This window comes from Panthera leo, chromosome A2, assembly GCF_018350215.1.
Source record: "Panthera leo isolate Ple1 chromosome A2, P.leo_Ple1_pat1.1, whole genome shotgun sequence".
Taxonomy (NCBI): Eukaryota; Metazoa; Chordata; class Mammalia; order Carnivora; family Felidae; genus Panthera; species Panthera leo.
This window is the reverse complement of record NC_056680.1, coordinates 77,735,986-77,763,980: the sequence shown is the minus strand read 5'-3', so window position 1 is coordinate 77,763,980 and position 27,995 is coordinate 77,735,986. Positions and strand designations below refer to the sequence as shown.

The following is a 27,995-nucleotide window of genomic DNA, read 5'->3' as shown; positions in this document are numbered from 1 at the left end:
GCACAGTACAGGCAGTTTATAAATAGCTGTGACATCCCAGCCTGGATTCAGACTCAAGTATTAGCCAACACAGCAATGCGGATTTATCAGGAACCCCCAGAGGCAGGTGACGGCCGCAGGGCCAGAGCCAATGTTGCCCTGTCGTTCTGCAATGTCGCCCCACCTTCCCATCTGTGAGGTGGGGGAGCAGGCTAAGGGAATCGCAATGGGGAAAACGAGAAGTTCTCCCAACGTGCAGAACTATCTGGTTTGGACTGTGTCTTCCAAAATAAAGCAAGTGGCCTCAGCAGAAAGAGAACATGACCTTGGCTGGTTACAGGGACCCCCAGAAATAGGTCTGGAACTCTGGTTCTCATTTTTGGAAATGCACCTGGTAGGCCCCATTCCAGACAGATAGCGTGCTCTTTGTGACCATTTAAGCATTTTGTAACAAATCATTTCACTCCGTTTCAAATGGCGATCCATGGGTGTGGGTAGGGATGGGTCTGTGAGAGCCTGTCCCTGGAAGCACGGGGGCAGAGTGGCTGTCCTGACTCTGGTTCCCGTGAGCCATGACCCTTCTTTCCCCCCAAAACCAGTGCTAGGACCACCCATTAAGTTACTTAATTTGGAATTAACGCAATTCAATCCTCGAACTGACTCAAGTACACGGAATTGGAATGTGACGTAGGACTGTGGAATGTGGAAACAAGTCTTCTATCTTTACCCTTTGGTGAGGTCCTACAATCAATACAGCCAAAGCAGGTACTGTTTGTGTTGCTGAAAGCGGCTCACCATTGTCTCCCTGGGTGGTGACAAACATCTGAATGCTTTGTGGACTCCAGATGTGTACTCTAGGATTCTGCTATTATTACAGTCGAGCACGTTATTATAAAAGTCCTTGACTTCTATTTACTCTCTACATAGCAAGCACAATGCTTGTTGTTTTTTGCAGAGCACTTTACCTTAGACTTGGGCAGTCTGTCCCCTGCTGCCCATTTCTTTTGTATTTACCCACTGTCCTTTTCAACCTAGGGTCTCGCAGTGCACACATACTCTATGCACTTACCGCAAAGTCATTTGTAACGATGAAGCCGTCTGAGGCCATCCAGGATTCATGCCCTTCCCTGTGAGTGTGGCCATTGGCCCTTGTCTCCCCCTCGTCCAGGTCCTGGTGATCTGGTGTTATGGCAGAGGAGGGTGCGGGAATGTAAGTGATATCAGAGCTTAACCCTGTCAGTGGCTGCGGGACACCTGGCTTTGCTGCTCTTGAATAGATCTCAGCTGTGGGCTAAGGGTAACACCTCCATGTTCAATGATATTTTATACCTACTTGGGTCATGGGTGCCCAGACCAAATAAACCAAAGATTTTGCCTTCTGCCAGCCTCAATATCAGGTCAGCAAAGGAGAGAATGGTGTGCCTGAGGAGCTCTGCACTCACCAATAGCCTGACTGGTCCCCTTCACAGGGACCGGATTTCCTGGAGTGCCCAGCATGGACCAGACGGGGCTGCAGAACAGGGTGTCTTAAACAACTGCGCTGTTGACATTTTGAGCTGGATGCTTCCTGGGGGGCTGTCCTGTGTGCTGTGGTATTCAGCAACATCGCTGGCCTCTACTCCCTAGATGCCAATAGCAGCCCCTCCCCCTAGTTGTGACAACCAACGTAATCACCCCCAGCTGAGATCCACTGTCTTAGAAGGAAGAAGGGAGGGTAGGAGGAAGAAGATTCTCCTCCCAAGGTGTCCTCTGTCCTATGACAGATTGTCTATCTGTGGTTGTCACCTCTGCTGTTTCCTTACGACAATTCTTTCTCAAACTTTTAAAAAAAAATTTTTTTAACGTTTATTTATTTTTGAGACAGAGACAGAGCACGAACGGGGGAGGGTCAGAGAGAGGGAGACACAGAATCTGAAACAGGCTCCAGGCTCTGAGCCGTCAGCACAGAGCACGATGCGGGGCTCGAACTCATGGACCGCGAGATCATGACCTGAGCTGAAGTCGGCCGCTTAACCGACTGAGCCACCCCGGGGGCCCCAGAATTCTTTCTCAAACTTTAAAGTGCATACAAATCCCTGGGCATCTTGTGAAAATGCAGATCTCGATTCAGTGGTCTGCAGCTGGCCTGAGTTCTGCATTCAGATCCAGAATCCCCAGGGAGCCTGTGGACCATGCAGTGACCACACGTGGAGAAGGAGAGGCAAGGTACACGGAGGTCCTCGCAATCTCTTTGTTGGAAGTTAACGGAACCCACTCAGAGTAACCAAAGAAAAAAACAGAACACCTTAGAAACAGGGACTCTCACATAACGGATGTAGGGGCTTTGGGAGCTGGGGCTACCTCCTTCTCCCCTCTGGCTCCGGTTTTGTTTCCTGCCCCTTGCCCCTCACACCCCACTTAGCTATTCCTGACCCATCAGTAGGCCACCCCCAGATTCACTGAGAAGGGGGTCAGGCAAGTAAATGGATCAATGGGCAGCCTCCATGAGGCATTGGGAGGGGAGAGGTGGAGAGCACTGGGGTGGCCTCTTGGCCTAAACAAGATTACTGTCCCCCCAACAATGGGGAGCACCAACAGGAGGTCACCTTGGGAATGTTGGGGGGGCAGGCTCAGGACTCAGGCAGAAGCCCCGGTGAGGGAGAGCCTGGTTGCAGCCTCTCTCTGCCTGCCTCTGATGCTGGCTGAAGGATCCCTCTCCTTCCTCTTCCCTCTGGTCCCATCTACCCTACAGAGAGGATGAGACAGAACCGAAGAAAAATTCTGAGCTCATGAAATGAATGCGATCATTTAAACCTGAGATATAGAGTTCCCCTCTAAAGGAAGATCCCACGTGGGAAAATCCTAACTTACAAAACTGGTAAATCAGAGGTGATTATTTGCCCCACTGAAATGATTTCCCTTGGCAAAAAGATTTCCTGCAGGGTTATTCCAAACAATAAACCTTCCTTGGTGCATTCAAAATTACTCAATGTACCCAAGTTGTGTAGTTAAAACCTTGAACCTCTCTGTCTTATTATCAGCCTTTTCCAAAGGCAGTGGAGGTCTGAGGAAGATGGGTGGGTTGGTGGGTTGGTGGTTTGGTGGTATCTTGTAAGAAGTCATCCATGGAGGACAAGTGCACTGACCTTGGCTTCTGCCAGAGGGGGGCTCATTCCTGCATTCAGAGACCTGACCTTAAGATAAATACAACTCAGAAAGGTGCACAAGTTCTGTGTGTAAATTCTGCCTCCTCAGGCAAAAAAAGGTGGGGTGGGGGGGCGCCTGGGTGGCTCAGTAGGTTAAGTGTCCGACTTCGGCTCAGGTCATGATCTCACAGTTCATGAGTTGGAGCCACGTGTAGGGCTCTGTGCTGACCGCTCGGAGCCTGGAGCCTGCTTCGGATTCTGTGTCTCCCTCTCTCTCTGCCCCTCCCCTGCTTTCACTCTGTCTCTCTCCCTCTCTCAAAAATAAACACTAAAAAAAAATTATTTAAAAAAATAACCAAAAAGACAAAGAAAAAATAAAAAACGTTTGCAGTTTATTATCACAGCTTCCTGTGCCAGCCATAGGGTGGGAGTCAGGAATCTGTTAGCTGTGGACATTGTGTCCAGATGGATTTCGTAAAATAATTCAGGGAGCTTTTGCACAAGAATTGCAGAAGGAGAGAAGATGGCTGGATAGGCCAACTATCCTTATTGCAAAAGATGTTAATGCCCCGGCTGATCTGAAAAGGCATCAAGCGTGTGAGGAGTCAGAGGCCGAGGCCACTGTAAATGGTTGCAGTAACAGCGTGGCACTTTCTTCGCATCCACAGGGACGCGAGCTCTGGAAATACAAAAGCCGGCCACCCCTCCTTTCAGCTGCTGAGTTCTCTTTCTGAGCGAGCAGATGCAAGTTCAAAAGCTCAGTGCTATATTTAGCACTAACCAAAATACCCACCTCCCAGACTCCTCCCTCCCGTGCCCCTGAAAATTAGCTGTGTCTGCTGTACTTCTGCTCCAGCCCAGCACGAGTATACTCGATTCCCGAGGAGCTGGATGCGGGCACCATTGTGGCCAATATCACAGCTGAGGACCCTGATGATAAAGGTTCTACCGGCTTCCTTCTCTACAGCATCACCACTGCTAACAGCTATTTCGTGATCAACCAGTGTAAGTCACACACACACACACACACACACTCATTCACCTTTCTGTGCATCTTTAATCTAGCCATTTGGATTGTTTTACAAATATTTTATCTGTCTTTTGGTCTGGGGCATGCCTTTCTGTCTGGAGTATTATAACTTACCAGGGTAATAGGTGTATTAAAAGCAGCTGGCAGAGGGGTCGGGGACTCTGAATGGGGGCCCCAGGGTGGCCGGCTATATCACATCACTACTTCACCGTTGAAGCAGGTGGGTATCTAACAATGGATGAGTGCACTCTCCTGAGGGTACCTTGAAGTCTTCTGAAAAGAGAATCCACACCAGCAATGTCCAAAATAAATAGAGTGGAAGCCCACGTATGTAATTTTTTTAATGTTTATCTTTTGAGAAAAAGAGAGAGACAGAGTGCAAGCAAGGGAGGGGCAGAGAGGGGGGGACAGAGAGAGGATCCCAAGCAGGCTCCGAGTCATCAGTACAGAGCTTGATGCAGGGCTCGCACTCATGAACTGTGACATCATAACCTGAGCCAAAACCAGGAGTTGGATGCTTAACTGACTGAGCCACCCAGGTGCCCCTGCCCACATATGTAATTTTAAAGTTCAGTAGCCACATGTTTAAAAAGCAAAAATAAACAGGCGAAACGAACTTTCATAAGGCATTTTATGGAACCCAACACATCCAAAATATTGTCATTAACATGTAACTAATATTTTAGAGTTACTTGTGGCATATTTAACATGATCATTTGTTGTACCGAGTCTTTAAAGCATTTTGTACTTACCACACATTGCAATTTGGACTAGCCACATTTCAAGTGCTAAAGAGCCACATGTGGCTAGTGGTTACCATGTTGGACTGCATCAATCTAGATCAATCTCCTGGGTTGCTGGGAGTTACTTTCCCATCTAAACATGTCAGTGTGGAGAAGGAGAGTTTCCCCCTCCTGTGTTAGCCATCTTTTATTGGGATCTTAGCATACACCAGGTGCTATATACTAGGTGATGTACATGTATTCCATCTTAAGAACTCAACACAGCAAGCCAATACGCTATCATAATCCACACTTCGTAGATGAGGAAAATAAAGCTTAGAGAGAGATTTGGACAGGGTAAGTGACTTGTCCAAGGCCTCACAGCTTGTGGGTTGTGAAGCAGAGATACAGACAGACCAAAGGCTGTGGCTCCAGAGCCCCCTTCCTAGGCTACACTACCTCTTAAGCTTCTATCACATCCTTCCAAAGGACTTCACTTTACATGATTTTGTGGAGCCCAGCATCAGACAATCCCAGAAACACAATGTGCTATTTGCCACATAGGCTTTACAGCAAAGGATGTCTGGTCCTAGAAGAGGCAGGCCAAGGCAATAATTGTGCCCTATCTCTGAAAACTTTCTAGTGTCCTGTCATCAAGGACCTCACTTGTCTGATGGTATAGTGATGAACAACCATGGCTTAGAATTCTATTCACTCTAGTATTGCAAATGCAATGTTTAACAAACACAGTGGGTTTTTGGAGTGTATTTATTAAGACTCTGAAAAAAAAATTAAAAAAAAAAAAAGTCCGTGAGTTCGAGCCCCGCATCAGGCTCTGTGCTGATGGCTCAGAGCCTGGAGCCTGTTTCAGATTCTGTGTCTCCCTCTCTCTGACCCTCCCCCCATTCATGCTGTGTCTCTCTCTGTCTCAAAAATAAACGTTAAAAAAAAAAGTAAAAAAAAAAAAAAGACTCTGGTCGCAAGTAACAGAAATGAAAGCAAGCCAAACCAAGCTCGAGGAAAAAAAAAAAAAAAAAAAAAGGTAGGGGACACATATCAGCAGGACCCTGGGTAGCTCATGAAGCACAGGAAAGGTGTGAACCGACTCTGCCCCGACCACCCTCGCAGCTAGAGTTCTGGTCTCTGACCTGTAACTCCCCTGTTAGCCTGACTTATGTCTCTCTGTTACACATTCCCCAGTAAGAGAACTAGTGGGTCAAACTGGAGTCAGCTGTCTACCAGTCTGGTCAACTATAGGTAAGGAACAGCTGCCAGGGGCCCAACCCTGAAGTTAGAGGTGAAAAGTTCTAGAAGGGTCAGGCTAAGCACCCCGATCAATGTCTAATCCAGGAACTTACATGAGTTTGTAAACACGTGTTTGTACAAAGGGTATTCTCCATGCAAGCCAGTCCTCCTATCACAATGATCATTCCAATCGCCTTCAAGTCTCCAAAGAGTGATGTCCTTGCATTTGCCTCCTTAGTGACCGGTACGATCCAAGTGGCCCACAGGCTAGACCGAGATGCAGGTCAATTAAGACAAAATCCCACCATTTCTCTGGAAGTTCTGGTGAAGGACAGACCCTCGGGGGGTCAAGAGAATCGCATGCAGATAACCTTCATTGTGGAAGACATTAATGACAACGCTCCTACGTGCACCAAGTTCACCTTCAGGTAGTCACGTGCGGGGCGGCTCCCCTCTTTGGTGGTCCTCAAACTTGTGGCTTCTCTGACAGGAATCAAAGAATCATGGGCACCTGGGACAGGTCTCAAGAACGTAAGCCAACATACTTGAGGTGTCTGATTTAGTTGATAGGTTTTTCTTTCTTGATCCTTTTTTTCTTCCTTCTCTTTATTTTCTTTCTTTTTCATTGATTCCTTCTTCCACATTTGTACTCTGGCAAAAAAAAAAAAAAAAAAAAATTCTTGCTCTCTTCTATAGCGTGTTCACCTTCTTTGGTGAAAAGTACCACGGGGATTTGTGAGACCCTCTCTGGAGTGTGCCTTTTCTTTATTTATTGCCTCCAGTGGCAAGACGGTGCTGTTAGCAGTTATAATAGATACTTGACGCTTAGGATCAGTAGCCGGGAGCTCCCAGAGAAACACACCACCAGGAATAGGAATAAATCAAACCAAGTATTTACTTAAAACAAAACAAAGCATCTAATTCACCTTACACAACTTATTGCCCATACACAAAAGGCAACCAAAAGGGGGGAAATGCAGAAACAAGTGATTTTGCACATTTTGACCTATTCTTTGTGTCACAATCTATTCAGTGTTAGTTAAAAATAAGGTCCCTTGGGGCTCCTGGGTGGCTCCGTCGGTTGAGTGTCCGACTTCAGCTCAGGTCATGATCTCATAGTTTGTGAGTTCGAGCCCCACACCGGGCTCCGTGAGGATAGCTCAGAGCCTGGAGCCTGCTTTGGATTCTGTGTGTCTCTCTCTCTGCTCCTCCCCCACTTGCGCTCTGTCTCTCTCAAAAGTAAATAAACATTAAACAAAATTTTTTAATTAAAAATAAGGTCCCTTGTGTCTGGTTCAATACGCCTTTTTGAAAATGGCACTATCTCCCTACTAAGTATTTTGTCTAAATGCCATATCAGTATTCCCGGGGTTACTTGCTTCTCTGTGGCTTCTTACTTGCTAGTCTCCAGTCTTTTGGAACGATGAAGGTGGCTCCTTATGGGGGCGGGAGGGCACCTCCACAGTGACACTGGTATCTGGAGAGTGCCCTACATCTGGAGCAAGGTTCAATCACGTCCAAGCAGGTCCCCTTTTCAGAGGTCCCCACGGTGATAGTCCTCCTCTGAGTTCATTTTGACAGGTTTTGCAAGGTCACTTTTTAAGCTCCAGGTGACTTTGGACACAGATCCAATCTATAGTGTGGCCATGCAAAGGACAAAGGACCCTAGGACAAAGGACAAAGATTGTCGAGGGTTAGCAATAGAAATATAAATAAATTCCTTTATTATGGGTATGAACATCTCCCTGTTTTCTCCGTTGGCATGCCCAGCATGATGCTAAAATTCAGTGTGGCCTAGAGTCTGGTATCAGAACAATTAAACCCAGTTTTGGACACATCCTACTTGCCTCTTCAGATCCAGCCTCCATACTACACCACCCTGCTCTGTGGGGGGCTGACCCATGTGGTTAGCGCTTGGCCCCTGTCCTGCAGCTTCTGGTTGGCCAATGGGAAGCCCTGGAATAAGGGGCAGAGTAAAGTCGGGGTATTTACCCATCTGGCTCCATGCCTGTTAGCTGGAGATGTCCCCCCACCTCCTGAAATCTCCATATCCTGTAAGCCAGTCCTCTGTACAGCCATCTGTCTCTTTCCAGCTTCAGGAACTGCTCCCTCCACAGGCTCCTCTGGGCCAAAAGGTGGTAAAGGAGCTCCACTCTTACCAGCCCTGAGAGTCCTGCTCTTCCCTTGGGATTTCCATAAACCCAGTGTGTGCACCTTTGTAATAGTCCCTTTACCAAACCCTCCTAGAATTATCCTAATTTGCCATCTGCTGCCTGCTGAGGCCCCCATCAAGTCAATAATAGCCTTGACCAGGTGATAGGTTTCTATCCCAACCCTAACCTAAGAGTCTGTTTGATGGGTGGGAATGGTTGCCTTGGGTAGTTAGGGTTGTGACTTCCACACTCTCACATGCAGAAATGGAACCCACCTCTGGTAACCGAGTCTGGGCCTGGGGGATGGAGCAGAGATGACATGTGGGGTCACACTTTCTTTGAAAATTGAAATCTATGCTAGCACTCTTGGGTGGCTCTGTGCACCCGGGGGCGGGAGGATTTCCTCTCCTAATGCCCTGCCCCTGCTGGGTCCTCCCTGCTCTTCTTTGCTCCGCTACCCTGAGAAGTGGAGGGTGTGGGTTGAGGCGTCAGAACTCTGAGAAGCAATGACTGCAGAGGACCACGCTGTCTCCAACCTTCCTTGTGCACTTCCTCCCCTCCTGGTGCACTTCTGCAAGCGCGTCCTGTGGCTTCCTGCAATCCAGACTCCCCGGGCATGTGGAATGACGGTTTGCAGACTGCATTCCATAGCAGCTGGCAAAACCACAATGTGAATATTCTCGACTGTCCGGGCAAGCCCATGAAGAGCTCTGTTCTTGATAATCTTCTCTCCAAATTAGCCCTGAAGGTCAATGCCAGGGAGTAACCGGACTAATGGTATTGATGACTGAAGTAGCTGTAAGCAATGTCGCTCCTCAGGGCTTGTCCAACCTGCAGGTAGCCTGTGAAAGCCGAGATGTGAGGAGGGGCCACAAAAGGGCTCCTTCTGCAGTCCTGGAGGTGGAAGTCTCTATTCCAAAAACCTGGCCCCATTTGCAAACTCCAGGGGCATCACCCACCACCTACCCTTACCACCTTCTCCACTCCCACCATGCCAGAGCACCCGGGCGGGTCAAAACCACACAGAACAGGACGGTGCAGCCACCAGCTCTGACAACACACGTCCCTGAAGATTTATTCCTTCTTCAGGGCTCTTGGCATGGTCCCGGCAGGGGAGTCTGGGAGAGCAGGTAGAAGAGAGTGGGAGGGCGCCAGCATGCAGTGGGTCCGAGGTAGGTGGCTGTGTGCCCAGCCCCCGGCCGACCCCCTGGGTCACAGGGTTCCTGCAGGCTCTCTGGGAGGCCTAGAGATGGAGATAGCCCTTAGCGCTGAGGCCCCTGCGGCTTTCCCAGGCTGGTGATGAATGAGCCCTGGGCCGGGAGGAGGCATCAAAGGCGCCGTGACAGCCCCCCCCCCCCCCCCCCCCCCCCCCCCCCGCTCTGGTTGTAAATTGTCCTGCGCTTGGCTGAAGGCGCTTCGCAAGCGGTTTGTGAGCCAGAGGAGGAGAAGGTCAGCACACTCTGACTGCGGCTGGGCCAGTCACCTTTGCGTGGGGAGGGAACGTGGTCAGATGGCTGGGAGCGAGGGCAGCCGGCCTTTGAGGCAGGGCTTGATGAATGAGGGGGAAGCAGCTTTCCAAGTCACGCGTTTTGGGGAAAAATTCCGTCAGGGAAGAATGAAAACACGCTAGGCAGCCCTGAGAGGCGGAGAGCGTGACAGGTCTGGCTTCGGGATCCTGGATTCCTTGGATGATGCATCACCTTGGCTTCCAGAGAGTTGGAGTCGAGGTCCAGATCCCCAAACTGTCTGTGGGCCTGGAGATTCACTGATGGGCTTTAAATAGAATTTACTAACACAGACAATAGAGAAGCATGCCTGCCTGGACCAGCTTTGTTGGACAGGTCTTGAAACCACTCTGAACCACTCTTTCTCCACCTGTAAAATGGAGAGAAGAATCCAAAGCCCTTAAAGATAAGAGAATGAGAGATAGTGTTTTTTTGTTTGTTTTTTCAGTTTTGGTTTTTGGGTTTTTTAAAAAAACCTTTTTTTAATGTTTATTTGTTTTGAGAGAGAGAGAGACAGAGAGAGAGAGACAGAGAAAGAGACAGAGAGAGAGAGAGAGACAGAGAGAGAGAGACAGAGAGAGAGAGAGAGAGCATGAGCAGGGGAGGGGCAGAGAGAGAGGGAGACAGAATTCCAAGCAGCACAGAGCCTTATGTGGGGCTCGAGCTCACGAACTGCAAGATCATGACTTGAGCCGAAACCAAGAGTTGAACACTTAACCAACTGAGCCACCCAAGGTGCCCCTTGAGTTTTTTGTTCATTTGTTTGTTTGTTTTGAGAGAGAAAAAGAGAAAGAGAGAATCTTAAGCAGGCTCTGCACCCAGCATGGAGCTCCACACAGGGCTAGATCTCACCACTCTGAGATCATGACCTGAGCTGAAATCAAGAGTCCAATGCTTAACTGACTGAGCCCTTCAGGCATCCCTAGAGATTCTGTTTTTAAATTGCTTGTTATGATACAGTATATAGTTGGTGTTTAATAAGTGATACCTATTCTAAGCACTTATGAATAAAACTATGACTTTGTACAGTCAAGACAGGAATGAAAATATTTGGACCCCGATTCTGCTCTGCAAAGAGGTTGTCTTTGCCAGAGATGCACCTGTCAGAAAAAATGCTTTCCAGGAAATAAGCCCAGTTATCCTCAACAGCCCCAAACCATCCTTGCTGTCAGATGTTTCTCTTCAGATGTCTGTTGAGCCCAGATCCCACATTAGATGCCATTAAGAGATGATGTGGGGGAGCCTGGGTGGCTCAGTCGGTTGAGCATCCGGCCTCGGCTCAGGTCATGATCTCTCAGTTTGTGAATTTGAGCCCCATGTTGGGCTCTGTGCTGACAGCTCAGAGCCGGAATCTGTTTCAGATTCTGTGTCTCCCTCTCTCTCTGTCCCTCCCCACTCATTCTCTCTCTCTCAAATAAATAAATAAAAACTTCAATTAAAAAACACCCCTAGGGGTCTGGGTGGCTCAGTCGGTTAAGCACCTGACTTTGGCTCAGGTCATGATCTCACCACTCATGAGTTCGAGCCCCGTGTTGGGCTCTGTGCTGAAAGCTCAGAGCCTGGAGCCTGCTCCCAGTTCTGTGTCTCCCTCTCTCTCTGCCCCTCTCCCACTCATGCTCTGTCTCTTTCTCTCAAAAATAAATGAACGTTAAAAAAAAAATTAAAAAAAAAAAAAGAACACTTCTAGGGGCACCTGGGTGCCTCAGTCAGTTAAGTGTCTGACTTCTGCTCAGGTCATGATCTTGCGGTCTGTGAGTTCGAGCCCCGTGTCAGGCTCTGTGCTGATAGCTCAGAGGCTGGAGCCTGCTTTGGATTCTGTGTCTCATCTCTCTCTGTCCCCACCCCTGATCATGCTCTGTCTCTCTCTCTCTCAAAAATAACTAAACATTAAAAAAAAAAACAACACACTTCTATTGGGTGAATGATACTAAGGTGTTAGGAGATGCTTTTATGACATCAGAGGTATTAGAACACAGGTGGCAGAATACCCAATTTTCAAATCGTGGGAAGTGAGGCGTGCAGGGGCCCAGGATTCTCCCTAACCAGGTCATAAACCCCTGGCAGGCAGGACAGAATTTCTATTTCCCTCTTATTCTTCTTCACAGCTGCGCTAGTCTCCTGGGTCAACATTCATTCATCCAACAAACATTAGTGAGCATGCCAAGAACAAAGCAGACAGAGGTCCCTGTCCTCATGGAGCTTACTTTCCAGGAGGGGAAATAGGAGATAAACAGGATAAATAAATAACCATGTAGTGTATTGGAAAACGGTCACGCTAAGGACGAAAAATGAAGGAGGGGAACAGGAGAGGGAGCAAGGGGCGGGAGAGGCTGACATTTCAGAGAGGGTCGCGCCAGGGTGGCCTCCTGAGAAGGTGACACTGATTGGAGACTAAAGGAAGTGCACGTGTGAGCCATTTGGACATGTGGGAAGGGCATTGTGAAGCTAGTGGGATGGCCTGAGGCCAGAGCCTGGGGAGAGTTCGAGGAGTACCAGGAGGCCCAAGGTGGGAGCAGACAAGGAGCCTTTGAGCAGATGAGCTCAGACAGGTAAGGCAAGGCAGGGGCGCACATCGGGAAGAGACCCCTAGATCAAAGTGAGGACTTGGAGTGAAATGAGAAGCCGTGTGGGATTTAGGAGCAGAGGAGTGGGATGACCTGACATTTTAACAGGATCCCTCCAGCTGCTGTGTTAAGAATAGTCTGAAAGGAGGGAAGGGCAGAGCAGGGAACCCATTAGGCAGTAACCGCAATGACTGCAAACTGGCTGTGAACAGAAATTAAAGCAGAGGTGTCTAGCCCAGGGCCCCTGTCAGGAGCAACACTCAATCACCATTTGTTGGGGGAAAATATTGAATCGTGTCTTTTCGCCAGCATTATGGTGCCTGAAAGAGCAGCCAAGGGGACGTCGCTCCTGGACCTGAACAAGTTCTGCTCTGACGATGACAGCAAAGCACCAAACAACCGATTCAACTTCAGCTCGCCATCTGGAGTGGGGGTTAGCGGCAGATTTTCACAGGATCCAGCTGGCTCTGGGAAAATCGTGGTCAGTTCATGGTCGTTGCCTCATTGAAAGGGCATCGGGGGAGCTGGTGTGACATGCCTAGTGCTTTTGCTGCCCCGTAGAGAGCAATTTCCAAGGTAACTCCCTCTCGAAGCGACGGTAACCGGTAACCGACAAACTTAATAGTGACTCTGGTTTCCCCATTCGCTCTTTATTTTACCCAAGTTCCGGGAATCATTTGTTATGCATAGTTGTGCCTGGGGTGCTAAGGACTGGATTCTTTCCTGAGATTGCAATTTGGCATGTCTGTTCAGTGCGGTGCTTGCAGTCACATTAGAGCCCTCTGGGCTCGTGCACTTTTGTTTCCTTGAGTGCCCGTCTCTGGCCCAGAGAGGTGTGAGGGGACAGAAAGCCAGCCCAAGGCCCTGAGTGTATCTTGCCAAATTCAGCATCGTGCAACCACTGGACATCCAACAGAGAATGAGGAAATGGGGGTGCGTAGGTGCCCCAATCCACAGCGTCTCCACAGGGGCAGAAGCAGAATTGGAAGACAGACGGCCGGCCGTAAAAAGCGGGTCTCAATGAGCTGTGCACCTTTCCCTACAGGGCTCCTGCCAGAGGGTGACGGGGAAGGAGAGGAAAGTGGAAGGCAGAAGAAGGTGGGGGCGTGGTCTGGGAGTAGGGGGAGGTCTTTGCCTCAGAGATAGAGCCTCAGGGAGGAGAACAGGCAGCTCCCAGGCATCCTGTCTCCACCTCTCATCCCAAGCCCTTATTCCACCCCCAAGAAAGTCTTACCAATTTAATGCACACGTGTCAGCTGAAAGATAATTTCTACTTTTTTCTGTTTAGGAAATTAATACATCTTCACTGTAGAATGTAGAAAACACAAATGGCATTACCATTCAGTGATAGCCACTACTAACATTTTGATATATTACCCTCTTGTCTTCTCCGTGCATAGATTTTATGTATATTCCATAAACATTTCATTTCATTTATTTATTTGTTTAGTTTATTTATTTACTTTGAGAGAGAAAGAGCACACACACACGCAGAAAAGGGGCAGAGAGAGAGAGAGAGAGAGAGAGAACGAGAGACTCCCAAGCAGGCTCCACACTGTCAGCACAGAGCCCCATGTGGGGCTCAAACCCGCGAACCATGAGATCATGACCTGAGCTGAAATCAAGAGTCGGACGCTTAACCTGCTGAAGCCACCCAGGCGCCCCAGCTGCATAAATATTTCAAATGATGGAAACATCCCTGCATATGGGATTCTATATTGTGTTTCTCTTCAACTAAGCTGAGACATTGAGCCCCCCTACTGTTGGACAGTAGTGCTTGATGAATGTCTTGAAACATAGATCCTCTCCTGGTAAATTCTTCTGAATCAATTCCCCAGCAGTGAGCAAAGCTATAGATGTAACTCATTAAAGCTCCTCTAATAGGCAACCTGCTTTCCAGAAAGGTTTTACATATCCAGTAACAGCGTATGAAAATGTCTTCTCTGTCGGTTGAATTAAAAGGATTGTTTTTACTCTGTGCAATGTGCTATCTCTGTTTTAATCTAGCTGACTGGTGACCTAGATTATGAAAATACAAGCAATCTAGCAGCTGACAATACGTATGCTGTGATAATCCAGGTTCAGGATGTTGCCCCTCCTTACCACAAAAGCAAGTATCATTTTTATCGACTTCATGAAGTTTTATTTCAGGTAGCAACAACTAAACTGTGCTAGGCAGTACTCGGTATTGGGGTAGGCATTTGTGTTCAAAAGGAGACCTCAGAAACCCAAACACTTGGGAATCAGCCCAGCCTCCTCCTGTCCTTTGCCAGGCACGTGTAACCGGTCTCCAGGTCCTTTCTCCTGCCCTGCCCCCATCTGCTAGCAGTGCTAGAATGCAGAACCTCTTCTTTCTTGGCTCAGTTATAACACTAAGAGTCTTTGAAGGATCTTTCTGTCTGGCTTTTGTCTTGCCCTTTTCCGGGGCACACTCCGCATTCTGACAGTGATTTTCAGGAAATGCAAATACCATCATATCACTTCTTCGCTGAAAGCCCTCCAAGTGTCTCCCGGTAGCTGTCAAGTTCAAATTCAAAGTCTCTGGCTTGGCACACAAGGACCTTCATCTCTGGCCCCTGCCTGACTCTCTGGTTTCAGCTCTGGTTGCCCAGCCCTAAGCTCCCCCTTTTTCCAACGAGGCCACCAGCTTGCAGTTTTCCTGCAAGAGTCGTGCAGTTCTATACTTCGGTATCCACACGCATGCCCAGAACCACCCCCCCCCCCACTTACCCCCACTCCACCCTGGCCCCATTTGTGTAACTCTGAATATCCCCGTGAGCCAGCCTGCCCTTCCTCTGGTGTCCACAGTGACCTGTACATGTATTTAGTAAAGGGCCACTGCCCTATGCATCGTGAAGGCAGGACCCACCAGGTCTCATTCACCTTGCACCCCCTTTATTTTGCTCAGAGCCTGGTACACAGCAGGTGCTTTAAACATGGTGAATAAACATATGAGTGAGAATGGGGTATTACAATTAAATTTTTTTTTTCTATCTCTGCTTTTAGATAACATCTACATTTACATCCTCACGGAGCCAGAAAATGAGTTTCCTCTTGTCTTTGATAGCCCGTCCTACGTATTTGATGTGTCAGAATTAAGGCCAGGTAAGTAGCAGACAAGACCCAGACCCCAGTGCTCTTGATAGACTCCTCCTTCCAGACACGCCCTCAGCAGAGGGGAAGTTCCCTCCAGCACAAGGGCCCCGCGTGGTGTTGTGCACAGCAACTCACAGCTCATCCGTGTTTATTGCACCTCTTATTCCTTTTTAAATTGTCCTTACTGCTGAGGAGCCCTTCAGGTGAAACCTAGATTTTGAAAACTATTGTTTAAACTGCATTTCTCCAAACCCCTGATTGCTTCCTTGTCTGCGTGCCTGATTCTGCTAATCTTCCCTTTTTTGTAGCCTAAGTTTTCCCTTGGTCTCCACTGTGATTTTTATCCAGCTCGCTCAGAGAATAGAAATTTAAAAATAGAGAAAAGATTTCCCACTTGTAGGTTTCCTTCATTTAAAAACAAAATAAAGACATTTTATCTCCCATAATAGGATTCCCTGTTTTTGCCCTTTGTTGACACCTTGATTTCTCTCTTTTTTTTAAAGAAAATTTACTTTTTAAAAAGTTTATTTGTTTTGTTTTTAATTTTTTAAATGTTTTTATTTATTTATTTATTTATTTTTGAGACAGAGAGAGACAGAGAATGAACAGGGGAGGGGCAGAGAGAGAGGGAGACACAGAATCCGAAGCAGGCTCCAGGCTCCGAGCCGTCAGCACAGAGCCCGACACGGGGCTCGAACTCATGGACCATGAGATCATGACCTGCGCCGAAGTCGGATGCTCAACCGACTGAGCAACCCAGGAGCCCCTAAAAGTTTATTTATGTGTTTTGAGAGACAGAATCCCGAATCCCTGCGGAGCCCGTCTTGAGGTTAGAACTCATGAACCGTGAGATCCTGACCTGAGGTGAAACCAAGAGTCAGACTCTCAACCGACTGAGCCACCCGGGCGCCCCTCCTGACATTAAGTTTTAAACAAAGCATAAAAAGAGGGTCTGAAGAAAACCTTTTAATTCCTTATACCTTATCCAGTGACCAACAAATGCAGTGGTAATAGTCTTCTTATAAATTCACAGATCTTATTACAATTATGGATTACCTCCTTTGGGTCAAGCACTTAGTGCTGGGGCCATATAGTTAAATAAGGGGTGTCAGCCCTTGAGGAGTGCAATATATGAGAAAAATCTTCTACAAAACAAGCAAGCCAGAACTCCAGCAGCCCCACCAACAAGCTTTGTAAAATAAGCAAAATGGAACAGTATTTAAAATTCTCTACTCCAATCATCATCAATTGCTAAACCCTTCTAAAAATTGTTTCTTTTCCGGGGTGCCCGGGTGGCTTGGTTGAGCATCAGACTTCGGCTTAGGTCATGATCTCGTGGTTTGTGAGTTCGAGCCCCACATCGGGCTCTGTGCTGACAGCTCAGAGCCTGGAGCCTGCTTCGGATTCTGTGTCTCCCTCGCTCTCTGCCCCTGCCCCGCTCACACTCTGTGTGTGTCTCTCTCTCTCTCAGAAATAAATAAACATTAAAAAATAAAAATTGTTTATTTTTTATCTTGTTTATTATAAGAGCAATTCATGCTCAACACAGAAAATTTGAAAGATGCAGAAGACATTTAGACAACAGGGAGGCAAAGTGAGTACCTATGAAAATGGTCTTTGCTGTGTTGCTTATGATCACATCATAACTGGCAGACTTGGAGTCTATATAAAGGCATGGATTGTCTTTTACACCTTACTCTACTGCTTGGATCTTAGGGCCAGTTACCCAGTGGGTGTTCATTAGCGTGATTTAGTTTTAATAGAATAGAAGACATAAAACATACAGAGTTTGAACAGCAAAGAGACCTCCAAAAGTCTTTCTGCCCATGGCAGTGAGAATGTGTGCTCATGGAGCCTCCCCTCACCCCCAAAGCAGTACTAATCTCAGGTGCTTTATTCTTCCAGCTCGAACCCGGGTTGGACAAGTGCACGCCACTGATAAAGACCTCCCCCCCAGCCCTGTCGTGTACTCCATCTCCGCCGGAGGGGCCAGCTTCCAGTCCCCAAACATATTTTGGATCAATCCCCGGACAGGAGAACTCCAGCTGGTGACTAAAGCTGACTACGAAACAACCCCCGTCTATATTCTCAGAATCCAGGCCACCAGCAGTGAGGACACAAGCTCAGTCACGGTGAGTGGGGCTGTTGGTGTGTTCATAGCAGCCCGACTGGCTAACGTGGGCTCTCTCTGGCACCTTCCGTGGCTGTAGCAATGAGGAATCTTAATGGAGCCCATCCTGCAGGTGTAACAGGACATGTCTAGTGGTTTCCAGGACGGCACACACGGACACACCTAGCAGAACCCGGGAAATAAAGATTGGCATCCGTAGACCCAAGGTTGTAACATCCGTAGACCTCTTGGGAGGTCACCAAGATTGATTAGCGCTGTGTAGGGCAAGCTTCCGTCTGCGGATCTCTCTTCGCTTTTGCAGTGGGCATAGGCTAGCGGTGGGATGCATACACCCAGAAGTGGGATGTGGTACTGTAGCCCTGTGTTTCCCCCCCTCCTCTGTAGTTTTGTCATGTTCCTACCCCACCTGCATTGCATCAGATAGGGTAGACCTTAAAATGATGCGTCTTGCCCAGGGCCATGCTGGTTCTCAACTTTTGGTGTTGAGCATCTGGTTAAATGCAGATTCTGAGTCCGCAGGTCTGAGTAGGCCTCAGAATCTGCATTTCTAACACGCTTCACGTGATGCTGATGTAGTCGGTCCGTGGCTGCCCTTTGAGTAGCTAGGGTTGAAGAGGTCTGTGCTGTCTGTGGTTCGGATTATCCGAAGGTAATATGACGGCCACGAAGATGCAACTATTTCTTGGTCTTTCCCATCAGTAAAGTGAGGAAACATAAGGCAACATAGACTCGTAGCTAGCGGCAGGCAGCCCCGTGTGACACAGGGAACAACTGGTTCAGTCAGGAGACGGAGTTCATTTCTCAACTTTGATTCCAAGTTTCCAAGGGGGTCTGAACAACGCTTATCTTTGTGTCCCAATTTCTCTCTCTCTTAAATGGAGAGCCACCTGATAACCCATCGCCTGAATAGTCCAGTCCCTCTGATGAGTGGCTTTGAATTAACGGGACACGTTTTTAATGATGTGTGAGGCTCGGCATTGCTAGCTGAGCAAAAGACGGGCCAAGTTGAAGATAATTGTAGTGTTTGTTAGGCTGGGTTTTTGAGAAAAAATGAATGGACTCCACTTTGGGAGCTAACTAGAGTGAACATTTCAATTTATTCCCGGGCTCAGAAATAGCTGAAATCCCCAAATTTCAAAGGTAGAATGAACACGATTCAAAATTCATAAGCCTTTAAAAAGGGTGATGATCACATACGTCCCTTTCAGGGCTGACGTCCTGTGATTCTGTGCTGGCAGGCGTCCCAGGCCGTATTCCAATTCACCAAGCATAAAAGGCGACGATGAAGGAGAATAGGCTGGCTCCTGCTTGTGACAGGTTAGGGCCACCAGCTTCGCGCGGTGCTAATAGCCCAGGTTACATATGAGATCCTGGCTTAGCCCGGTTGACTCCTTCTATCCCAGTGGTCCTCAATCCCGGCTGCATATTAGAATCAGCTGGAGAACATTTAAAAAAGTGCCTGGGCCCCACCCTCCAGAGAGTCCAGTTCGTTTGGTCTGGAGAGGTCCCATGAAAGTGGAGCCAGGGCCAAGAACTATTGCTCTATGATCCAAAGTTAAAGACAGAACCTCCCATTCACAAGGGTGATGGGCAAGGAAGTATAGAGCATCACCGTAAATTTACAATCATTACTGGGAAAACCACTCAGCATCATCTGGGGATGAGCCCATGAGTCTGGATGCATTTGTTGGGGGCGGGGGACAGACCTGAGTTCAAATTGCCTGAACTGCACCACTCACCAAACTGAATGGCCTGAAGTTCCCCTCCTTAATCTCTCTAAGCCTCAGTTTCCTCATCTGTAGAATGGGAATAACCATATTTTTTATCTCAGGCGAGGTTCAATGAGCTGGCTCACCAAAAGTGCATAGCCCGGTGCCTGACACACAGAAAGCTCTCAGTAAATTTTAGCTGTTAACCACGGCCGCCTTCTTGCTGCTCTAGGTAACTGTGAACATCCTTGAAGAAAATGATGAAAAGCCAATTTGTACCCCAAACTCTTATTTCCTGGCCATCCCAGTGGGTTTGAGAGTTGGCACAAACATTCAGAATTTCAAGCTGACGTGTACTGACCTTGATTCCAGTCCCAGGTCTTTTCGTTACTCCATTGGCTCAGGTATGCTGTTTCCAAGGGTCCTGGTGTTGGAGGCCTCAGCAGCTGTTGAGGGAGAAGGGGGTCTGTGCTCACACACGGATTTGGGCACAGTGTGTGTGGGTGGGGGTGTTTTAAGTGAGACAAGCAGGGATGAGGGGCGTCATGGTCGTGTGCCTCATAACTCCTTACTCAGGCTTCCCTGTCTCACCTACCTCTTCCCAGGCTCCCATCCGTGGTTGCCCAAAGGCCAGAGGAAGAGTGAACCCCATTGATGGCACCCCCATCCTCTACAATTCCCAGCCCATCATGATTCATGACTCATATTAATGTAGTTTTAAAAAAATTGTGTTTTTGGTCCATCTCCTCAACCACTTCTTTTCCTGCAAGCTAGTAGTGGGGGCAGGGAATCCCAGTCCTCTCTCTGGATAATAATAGATTAAATAGATTAAATGCATTTTGAAACGTGTCCTCAGGAATTCTCTTCTACTCCATTCATTTTCTCTCTTTAAAAATATACCACTGTGGGGGAAAAAAAAAAAGAGCACCCCTCAATGGAAATTAGACAAAAATAGCTCATCTAATGAAATGCTGGGGCCAGAGACTTAAACCCAAACAGGCAGAGCAATTCCAGGTGAGAGAGTAAAAATCCATCTCGGCTGCTGGCTGAGCCCTGGCAGAGCAGAAACTCCAACAGCAAGAAGCCTCTCGAGCAGGCCGTGTCACAAAACCCAGGGGCAGAGACTGCCTGGAGACTGCTGTTGCCGAAGATGGAAATAATCCATACTGAGAACCCTCAGGCCTTGATGGAGCTCTTCACTGCTAAGGGAGTAAAAATTGCATCATCTCCTGCTCCATTTACTGGTTTTCAGTCGGTAATGAGTCTGGAGCCACCAGAGGAATGAGCAAGGACTGCTCGGTGGCAGCCTTTCCGCCCTGGGCACTCAAAGCTGTGAGCCTTGAGCCCCAGCCGAGCTGTGGGGGAGGCGGTTGTGGGGTAGATTCAGGAGGACCCGGGACTGCAACCCTTGCCAAGCTGGGAGGTACCTTCCTTTGGGGGATCCGTGGACATCTGCCACCAGTGTGGCTAGCCAGGTTCCACGAAAGGCCACGGAGTGAACTTGGCTCATGGCTGGAGACGTGGCCCCCTCTAGCCTCTTCCTGCCCACCCAATGGTCTGAGTGTGAGTTACACAGCGTTACCAAATAAAGGCTGACAGCAAGAACTGGCTAGAGAGGCTGCCCCAGGATTATTAAATCTCCGCCTGGTGTGCAGGAAGATGGCGGCCATTCTCCTGGAACAGGTGTGGTGCTGTTCTTTTCTGCTTCGTTCCTGTCACAGCCACACTGTTTGTGAGCAAGAGTTTCCCTGTACCTGTGAGGTCTCTGGTGTGGTTAAAGTCCATGTCCTATCACTGACCTGACTCTGGTGCATCAGAAACACCAGTCTACACCTGAGGTGTGCGTGTTTGAGGAAACGATAGAATGCGGTGTTCTTCTAAGCCCTTGTTTTTCTCCCTTTTCTTCCTTTCCCCCCAATCCTTGTCTCACATCTCATTTAGGCAATGTCAACAGTCACTTCACCTTCTCTCCCAGCGCTGGGTCCAACGTGACAAGCCTGCTCCTTGCGACACGCTTTGACTATGCCAGTGGGCTTGACAAAATCTGGGACTACAAACTACTCGTCCACATAACTGATGGCAACTTGCTGTCTGGCAGGAGGAAGGCTAAGGCTCGTGTTGAAACAGGGACAGTGACGCTGAGTATTAGCATCATTCCTGACCCAACCACAATTGCCACCACAACCTCCAGGGTAAGGGCTTTGGAACCTGGACTCCCCACATACATCCCTTGTGATTTACATAGATGGAGCCCCGGGACCCAGAAGAAATATGGGAGGGGCCAAAAAGAGTTGAGGTGTTAGGATGTTGCCAGGAATGCCAACCATGGGAGAGAGAGAGAGAGAGAGAGAGAGAGAGGTAGAGATGGGCTGGATTGGAGTCATCACTGGGTGGTAAACAAAAGATCTGAGTGGGGCACCTGGGTGACTCAGTCAGTTGAGCGTCTGACTTTGGCTCAGGTCATGATCTCACGGTTCGTGAGTTCCAGCCCCACATCGGGCTCTGTGCTGACAGCTTAGAGCCTGGAGCCCGCTTCAAATTCTGTGTCTCCCTCTCTCTCTGCTCCTCCCCCGCTCATGCTGTCTCTCTCTCCTTCAAAAATAAAAAAATAAAAAATAAAACATTTAAGATCTGAGTGAGACCTTGGACTTGTAGAACCTATGTTGGGAAAGAAGGATGTGCATTTATGCACTGATTTATGATAGGTCAGGTATTGACCACCTATGGTGCTTGTGGCACAGGAGCCAACTTTCATGGGCCTGCAGCCAGCAGCTCCCTTTACAACCCCTTCTGTGCTTGCTCTTAAGAGCCATTGCAAGTCAGTGTCCATAAAGGCAGGTAACTGCCAGGTATATTCTTCTCCACTTATTTTGAAGAGTCCCTGTGTGCCAATCTGTACCCTACTCCCCACCTCTATTCTAAAAGAAGTCATTGGTTCGATCTACAAATATTGACTGAATACTTATAATATGCCAAGCGCTTTGATGAACAAGCCGAAAATGATCTCTGCTGTCATGGAGCTTATAATATAGGTCAGTGGTCCCCAGACCATCAGCAACAGCATCACCTGGAAACCTGTTAGAAATGCCTGTTAGAAATCATCACCATGACCTCCAGGGAAAGATGTTGGGCGCTGGAGTCCCCAACCACATCCCCAGAACTACTGGATCAGAAGCTCTGGGAGTGGAGCCCAGTGATCTGTGTTTTTAATAAGCCTCCAAGAGGATTCGATGTGCACTAAAGTTTGAGAGCCACCGATCTTGAGAGGGAGACAGATTACGAGCAGGTATTGAAACGAGCACATTAAGTACAGATTGCAGTAGATGGTAACAAGAAACAAGCAGGCACCATAATCAGACCAGGGTGTGAAGGAAAGGAGAGGCTTGGAATCTGACAATAGGATTATCTCCCCCTGCTCCTGGGAGGGACTGGCTTATATTTATGCTGACTCTTTTGTCCCCTTTCCTCCTGCTCCTAGTGAAGTTGTGCCCCTTAGTCAGCGGCCCCACACTTGCAGTATCCTAGAAGACAAGTAATCAGAACCTTAGACAGCTACCTGTGACAGGCGGTCAAATTCTGCTTGTCCGAGCCCCACCAGGAGCTGGTCAGTGCCAATTTCCCATGTGCCGGAGTCAATCTTACCCCAACGGATGGAGGCATAAGAAAGTCTTAAGGGCTTTCTGGTGTGGTAGGAGCCAGTGACTCCCCTGAGTAAGGAGTTTCCACCTTTTGGGGACTTACAACCTGACCCAACTGTGACATCTCCAGCCCCGAAATCTCCATAATTTATTTGTTATCTATCTCCCTCTCTAGGAAGCCAATGCCAAACTTGGGGTTTCACTGTGATGTCGGCCCCCTCATCTGGCAGTGTAGCTTGTAGTGAGTGAGCACTGAAAAGCCTACAAAGTGTTAAAAAGAACAGCTTTTGTGGCACATGCCTTCCCAGTGAGAGACAATGGCTGTATCAGTCCTGGGGTGAGGCCATGATTTGGCAGGAAAAAAAGCCAATGGGATCTTTAGTGTTTGGGAAGAGGGGAAAGAGAATAAAAATAGGCTTGGAGCTGTTTTTCAGTTTCCTAAATTTTCTGGGTTTTGATCTCATGGGTGCTTGGAAAGACTATAAATAAGGTGATGGGTTGGTTGCAGCAAGAAGTCTGAGCACACAGATGCCTGGTGTAGACAGCAGGAACAAATAGCAGAATCAACACTCAGCATGAGACAGTGCTGATGTCAAAAATGTCTCCCGAAACCACACTCCACTCACTGTCCCCCACTCTGTCATTCAAGCCGCAGATCATCCGCCAGGTCCTGAGAAAAAACGTTTATTCTTCATCAGCATGGTATGTGCCTTTCGTCATCACTTTGGGCTCCATGTTGCTTCTGGGCCTCCTGGTGTTCCTGTTCGTCCAGTTGGCCAAAGCCATCCACAGACACTGTCCCTGTAAGGCTGGGAAGCACCAGAAAACTCTGTAAGTTGCCAGCGGGCTGGGCCCTTTCCACCACTTCCTTTAGGACATTGTTTCTGGGGCTGTGGGGAGAGGGAAAGGTGAGAATTAGGCTTTCTCCACGGGACAGAGAGGGGCAGAGAGGGCAGCTGGCATGAAGGAAGGAAAAGTGGATGGGGGGAGGGGATCTCAGCCCCCCCCCCCCCGCCTCAGTCCTGGTACCCTCTTCATCACCTGTGGGGCCAGGAAACACCTGCTTTGGTTTTCCTGGGCACTTGCTCTGTCCTTGATGTGTTCTCAATGAAATTGGGGCTTCAACCCCTTGGTGACCTTGCCCTGGATAAAAGCTTCAGGAAAAAAAAAAACAAAAACAAAAACCTGGTTGTGAATAGTGAAGGAATATGCTGTGTTGTTATTTGTAGAATATTTAAAGGATGGGATGGAATTAGAGGAAGCGCAGAAAACTGATAAGGGAATTAAGCTCTTGGCTCCAGTGACTCACTGGGCTTTTGTGTGACTAAATAATCATTGTTCTTTCGCATGTGACCCCAATCTCTCACTCTCAAGGGCTGTCAGTGGAGGCCTGTTTCCCCTCCCTCCTGTTCGCTCCTGTTCCCTCCTGCTCCCTCCTGCTCCCTTCTGCTCACTAACCCGCCTCTTACCCTGTACTCCGTGGAGTGTCTCTTACTGGCTGAAGTGAGACATCAGAGAGAGCACTCAGTTGTCCCACGCTTCTCCAGACCCAGTTTCTTGAGTCTCAGAGGCTCCTGCAATGACAGCATGATGGTTCTGAGCCCGGGATTTGGAGAGAGACACGGCCTGGTTTGGATCTGGGCTTTAGACAAGTGACAACCTCTGTGAATCTCAATTCCTTATTTGAGGACTAAACAATGAAATGAGCAAAATCAAAGAAAGCACTTAGCACCGTTCCTATACTTAATATAGTATTTTTTAAAAAGTCTTGTTGCATCATTTTTTTGTGGCTGAGTCCCAGTGAGCTCAGGATTCCAGATTCCAAGTTCAGCTCCATGTTCAACTACCTCAGGGGGTCAGAATCTGAGTTTTGGCAAAATGGGGGGATGATAAGATCTCACATGCCTTTTAAAGGTATTTTGAAGATTCACTAGTACTGTCAAATCGTGTAAAACCTACGGATGAAAAGACTGTACCAAAGCATAAGGCATCAGCATAAAGATGTGCACTGTATCTTGCCATATTTATCGGGGAAGTTTGTTGCTATTGGCAACCTTGACTTCAAGGTAAGAAATCCTTGAGCAACTGCTGAAATTAAAAGAGGCATTTTTGTTTGGGCTCTACTCACAAATTGATTTGGAAGAAGAAAATAACTCCAAAAGAGTGACACTTAAGCTTGTGAGGATGGTGGTATTCCGTAATGGGATTTGGGCGGAAGTTCTTAAAGGGAGTCATCCAGTAGACACTGCAACTCTCAAGCAATTTATGGTTAAGTGTACCTGGAACCTGGTTGCCCTCACTTACATTCTAAATGGGAATTGTTTTCAACATGGTTGACTCAAAAAGGAAAAACTAGCTCGTAACACAGACCCAGGCCTGGCCTCTCTGGAAATTCGTTGCACCCTGTGGCTGCCAACGTTTATCCAACAGCAAAGAACAAAATTAGAGTCACAGACCCAGCAATAGCACTACTAGGAATTTATCCAAGGGATACAGGAGTGCTGATGCATAGGGGCACATGCACCCCACTGTTTATAGCAGCGCTTTCAACAATAGCCAAATCATGGAAAGAGCCCAAATGTCCATCAACTGATGAATGGATAAAGGATATGTGGTTTATATATACAATGGAATACTACTTGGCAATGAGAAAGAATGAAATCCTGCCATTTGTAGCAACGTGGATGGAACTGGAGGGTATTATGCTGAGTGAAATAAGTCAGTCAGAGAAGGACAGATATCATATGTTTTCACACATTTGTGGAACTTGAGAAGCTTAACAGAAGACCATGGGAGAGGGAAGGGGAAAAATAGTTATAAATAGAGAGGGAGGGAGGCAAACCATAAGAGACTCTTAAATACAGAGAACAAACTGAGGGTTGATGGGGGGGGGGCGTGCAGGGAGAGGGGAAATGGGTGATGGGCACTGAGGAGGGCACTTGCTGGGATGAGCACTGGGTGTTGTATGTAAGCGATGAATCGTGGGAATCCACCCCCAAAACCGAGAGCACACTGTAGACACTGTATGTTAGCCAACTTGACAATAAATTATATTAAAAAAAACTAGAGTCACAGAATCATGGAACCCAAGGTTATCATGGGAAGGGGCTCAGCATCCACCCCCATGTCTTCATGTTATAGGAAAACAGGGTTTAACTGCCAGCCCTTGAAGCTTCCTGCTGTGAGCCAAGCCTTCTGCTCCAGCTGGCTGCTGGGGAGAGACAGGAGGCAGGAGAATTGCCAGGCAGGCTGGTCATGCCCTCACCTGTGCTGTCAGAGAAAATGTATCCCCTGATGTTCTATAAAGCAATAGTTTTCAAACTTTGATTGAACTCCCAGAACCTCTTTAGTACCAAACCAACGGCAACAGAACTGCTCTGTTTGGAGCAGGGGTAGGAGCCCAGTCTTCATTTTAGTGCCCATGGCTGGCCCCTCTTTTAATCAGTCCCTGAATCCCAAGGAATACAGTTGCCCAGAGGCCCCAGGTTATCACATGTGTGCCAGTGCAGGTTACTCTTAGGTTAATTCTTGTCCATCCCTTTTCTTCCCTCTGCAGGGTGAAGAAAGGAGGTATGTACCAGGCCTATTCTCTTTGTTTGTGTCTCTTGCTATTGTTGATTTTTGCTTGCTCTGTTGTCCTAAATAAAAGGTTCCAACGTGGCAGAGAATCAGGGTGCAGTTCTGTCTTGGTGAGTTTTCAGCCACATCATCTGTGGGTGAAAGAAACAGAGGTCAGAAGTAGCTGCAGAAAGGGAAGGGCGGGGTGCATGGTGCCATCAGTGTTTCAGATCTCTCCTGTCATTTTATTTTTTATTTTTTAAATTTTTATGTATTTTGAGAGAGAGAGAGAGCACACAAGCAGGGGAGGGGCAGAGAGAGAGAGGGAGAGAGAGAATCCGAAGCAGGTTCTGTGCTGTCAGCTCAGAGTCCAACAAGGGGTTCCATCTCGTGAACCATAAGATCATGACCTGAGCCAAGACTAAGAGTCAGATGCTTAACCGACCAAGACACCCAGGCGTCCCTCATATCTCTCATTTTAGTCCTGCCTGTTCCCTACCCAGAGTTGCCTCCACTCAGCTGAACTTCAGCACCTAAAGGTCTGTTCCCCTCCAGCGGGACAGGAGTGAAGAATTGTCTGTGAGTTAAACACAGCGTCTACTGTGCTGCTGCACGTGGATGCGTGTGGCTCCTCTTAAGGACAGCCGATGCTCTGTATTGGACAGATGCCTCTTTTTCAAGAACAAATGACACTTTATGCTCAGACTGTAATGGATTTGGTCATTTCCACAAGTTATTTGGATCAGGCTTGTCAGAAAGGGGGCTGGGTGCAGTCGGATGGGCAGGAAGAGCTGGGACTTTGGATGAGTTGAGCGAGGTCCATCTGGATAACTCCAAGCCTGAGGGGATGTCCGCACCCAGCCCCGAAAGTTGCTGCCTCAAGGGGAATCCAGGCTATGGGAAGAGACAGGACAGAGAACTGGAAAGTGTGTATGTTGTTGTTGTTGTTGTTGTTTTAGAGAAAGAGGGAAAGGGGGAGAGAGAAAGACTCTGAAGCAGGCTCAACGCAGGGCTCGATCCCACAACCCTGAGATCATGACCTGAGCTGAAATCAAGAGTCAGATGCTTAACCAACTGAGCCACCCAGGCACCCCAGGAAAGTGGATTTTTTAAAAAAGATTGCTTTAATCACTCACCCCATAGGCAGGTGCCTCTGACAAGCACAAGGCACGTCTAAGCAGGGTTAGAAATCTGATTATAATGTTTATTGATCATATCAAATGAAATGATTTTAATGAGATCTTCACAAACTGTCACCCACCACCCTAGCTACTTTTTTTTTAAAGGGCATAGAGAATGGATGCAAAGAATCCCCACATTATGAACAAATGTATCAACCAGATCTTTCTGATCTTTCATTAAAAGGCTAATTTCCCAGGTCCAGGAATAGCAGTAAGTAGGAAAAGAGTAAAATCGTTTTTAAAATTCTGTGTATTATTATTGTTGTGTGTGTGTGTGTGTGTGTGTGTGTGTGTGTGTATTTTTCTGAGAAGGTAGAAAGCTGTAAATAAACATGTCTACAGAGAACTAGCTCCTTGTC

At 47.9% G+C, this 27,995-nt stretch overlaps 1 protein-coding gene across 1 annotated transcript in view; it reads left to right on the top strand.

Moving 5' to 3' along the window:
* The window catches only part of CDHR3 (cadherin related family member 3), a 65,105-nt gene that overhangs the window by 32,560 nt on the left and 4,550 nt on the right, over positions 1–27,995 (top strand). The window contains exons 7-16 of the mRNA XM_042915418.1: positions 3,961–4,109; positions 6,340–6,529; positions 12,633–12,804; positions 14,331–14,433; positions 15,330–15,428; positions 17,325–17,551; positions 19,492–19,663; positions 21,201–21,451; positions 23,547–23,728; positions 26,454–26,467. Coding sequence (XP_042771352.1) covers positions 3,961–4,109; positions 6,340–6,529; positions 12,633–12,804; positions 14,331–14,433; positions 15,330–15,428; positions 17,325–17,551; positions 19,492–19,663; positions 21,201–21,451; positions 23,547–23,728; positions 26,454–26,467 — 1,559 coding nt within the window. The remainder of the gene's footprint in view (positions 1–3,960; positions 4,110–6,339; positions 6,530–12,632; positions 12,805–14,330; positions 14,434–15,329; positions 15,429–17,324; positions 17,552–19,491; positions 19,664–21,200; positions 21,452–23,546; positions 23,729–26,453; positions 26,468–27,995) is intronic.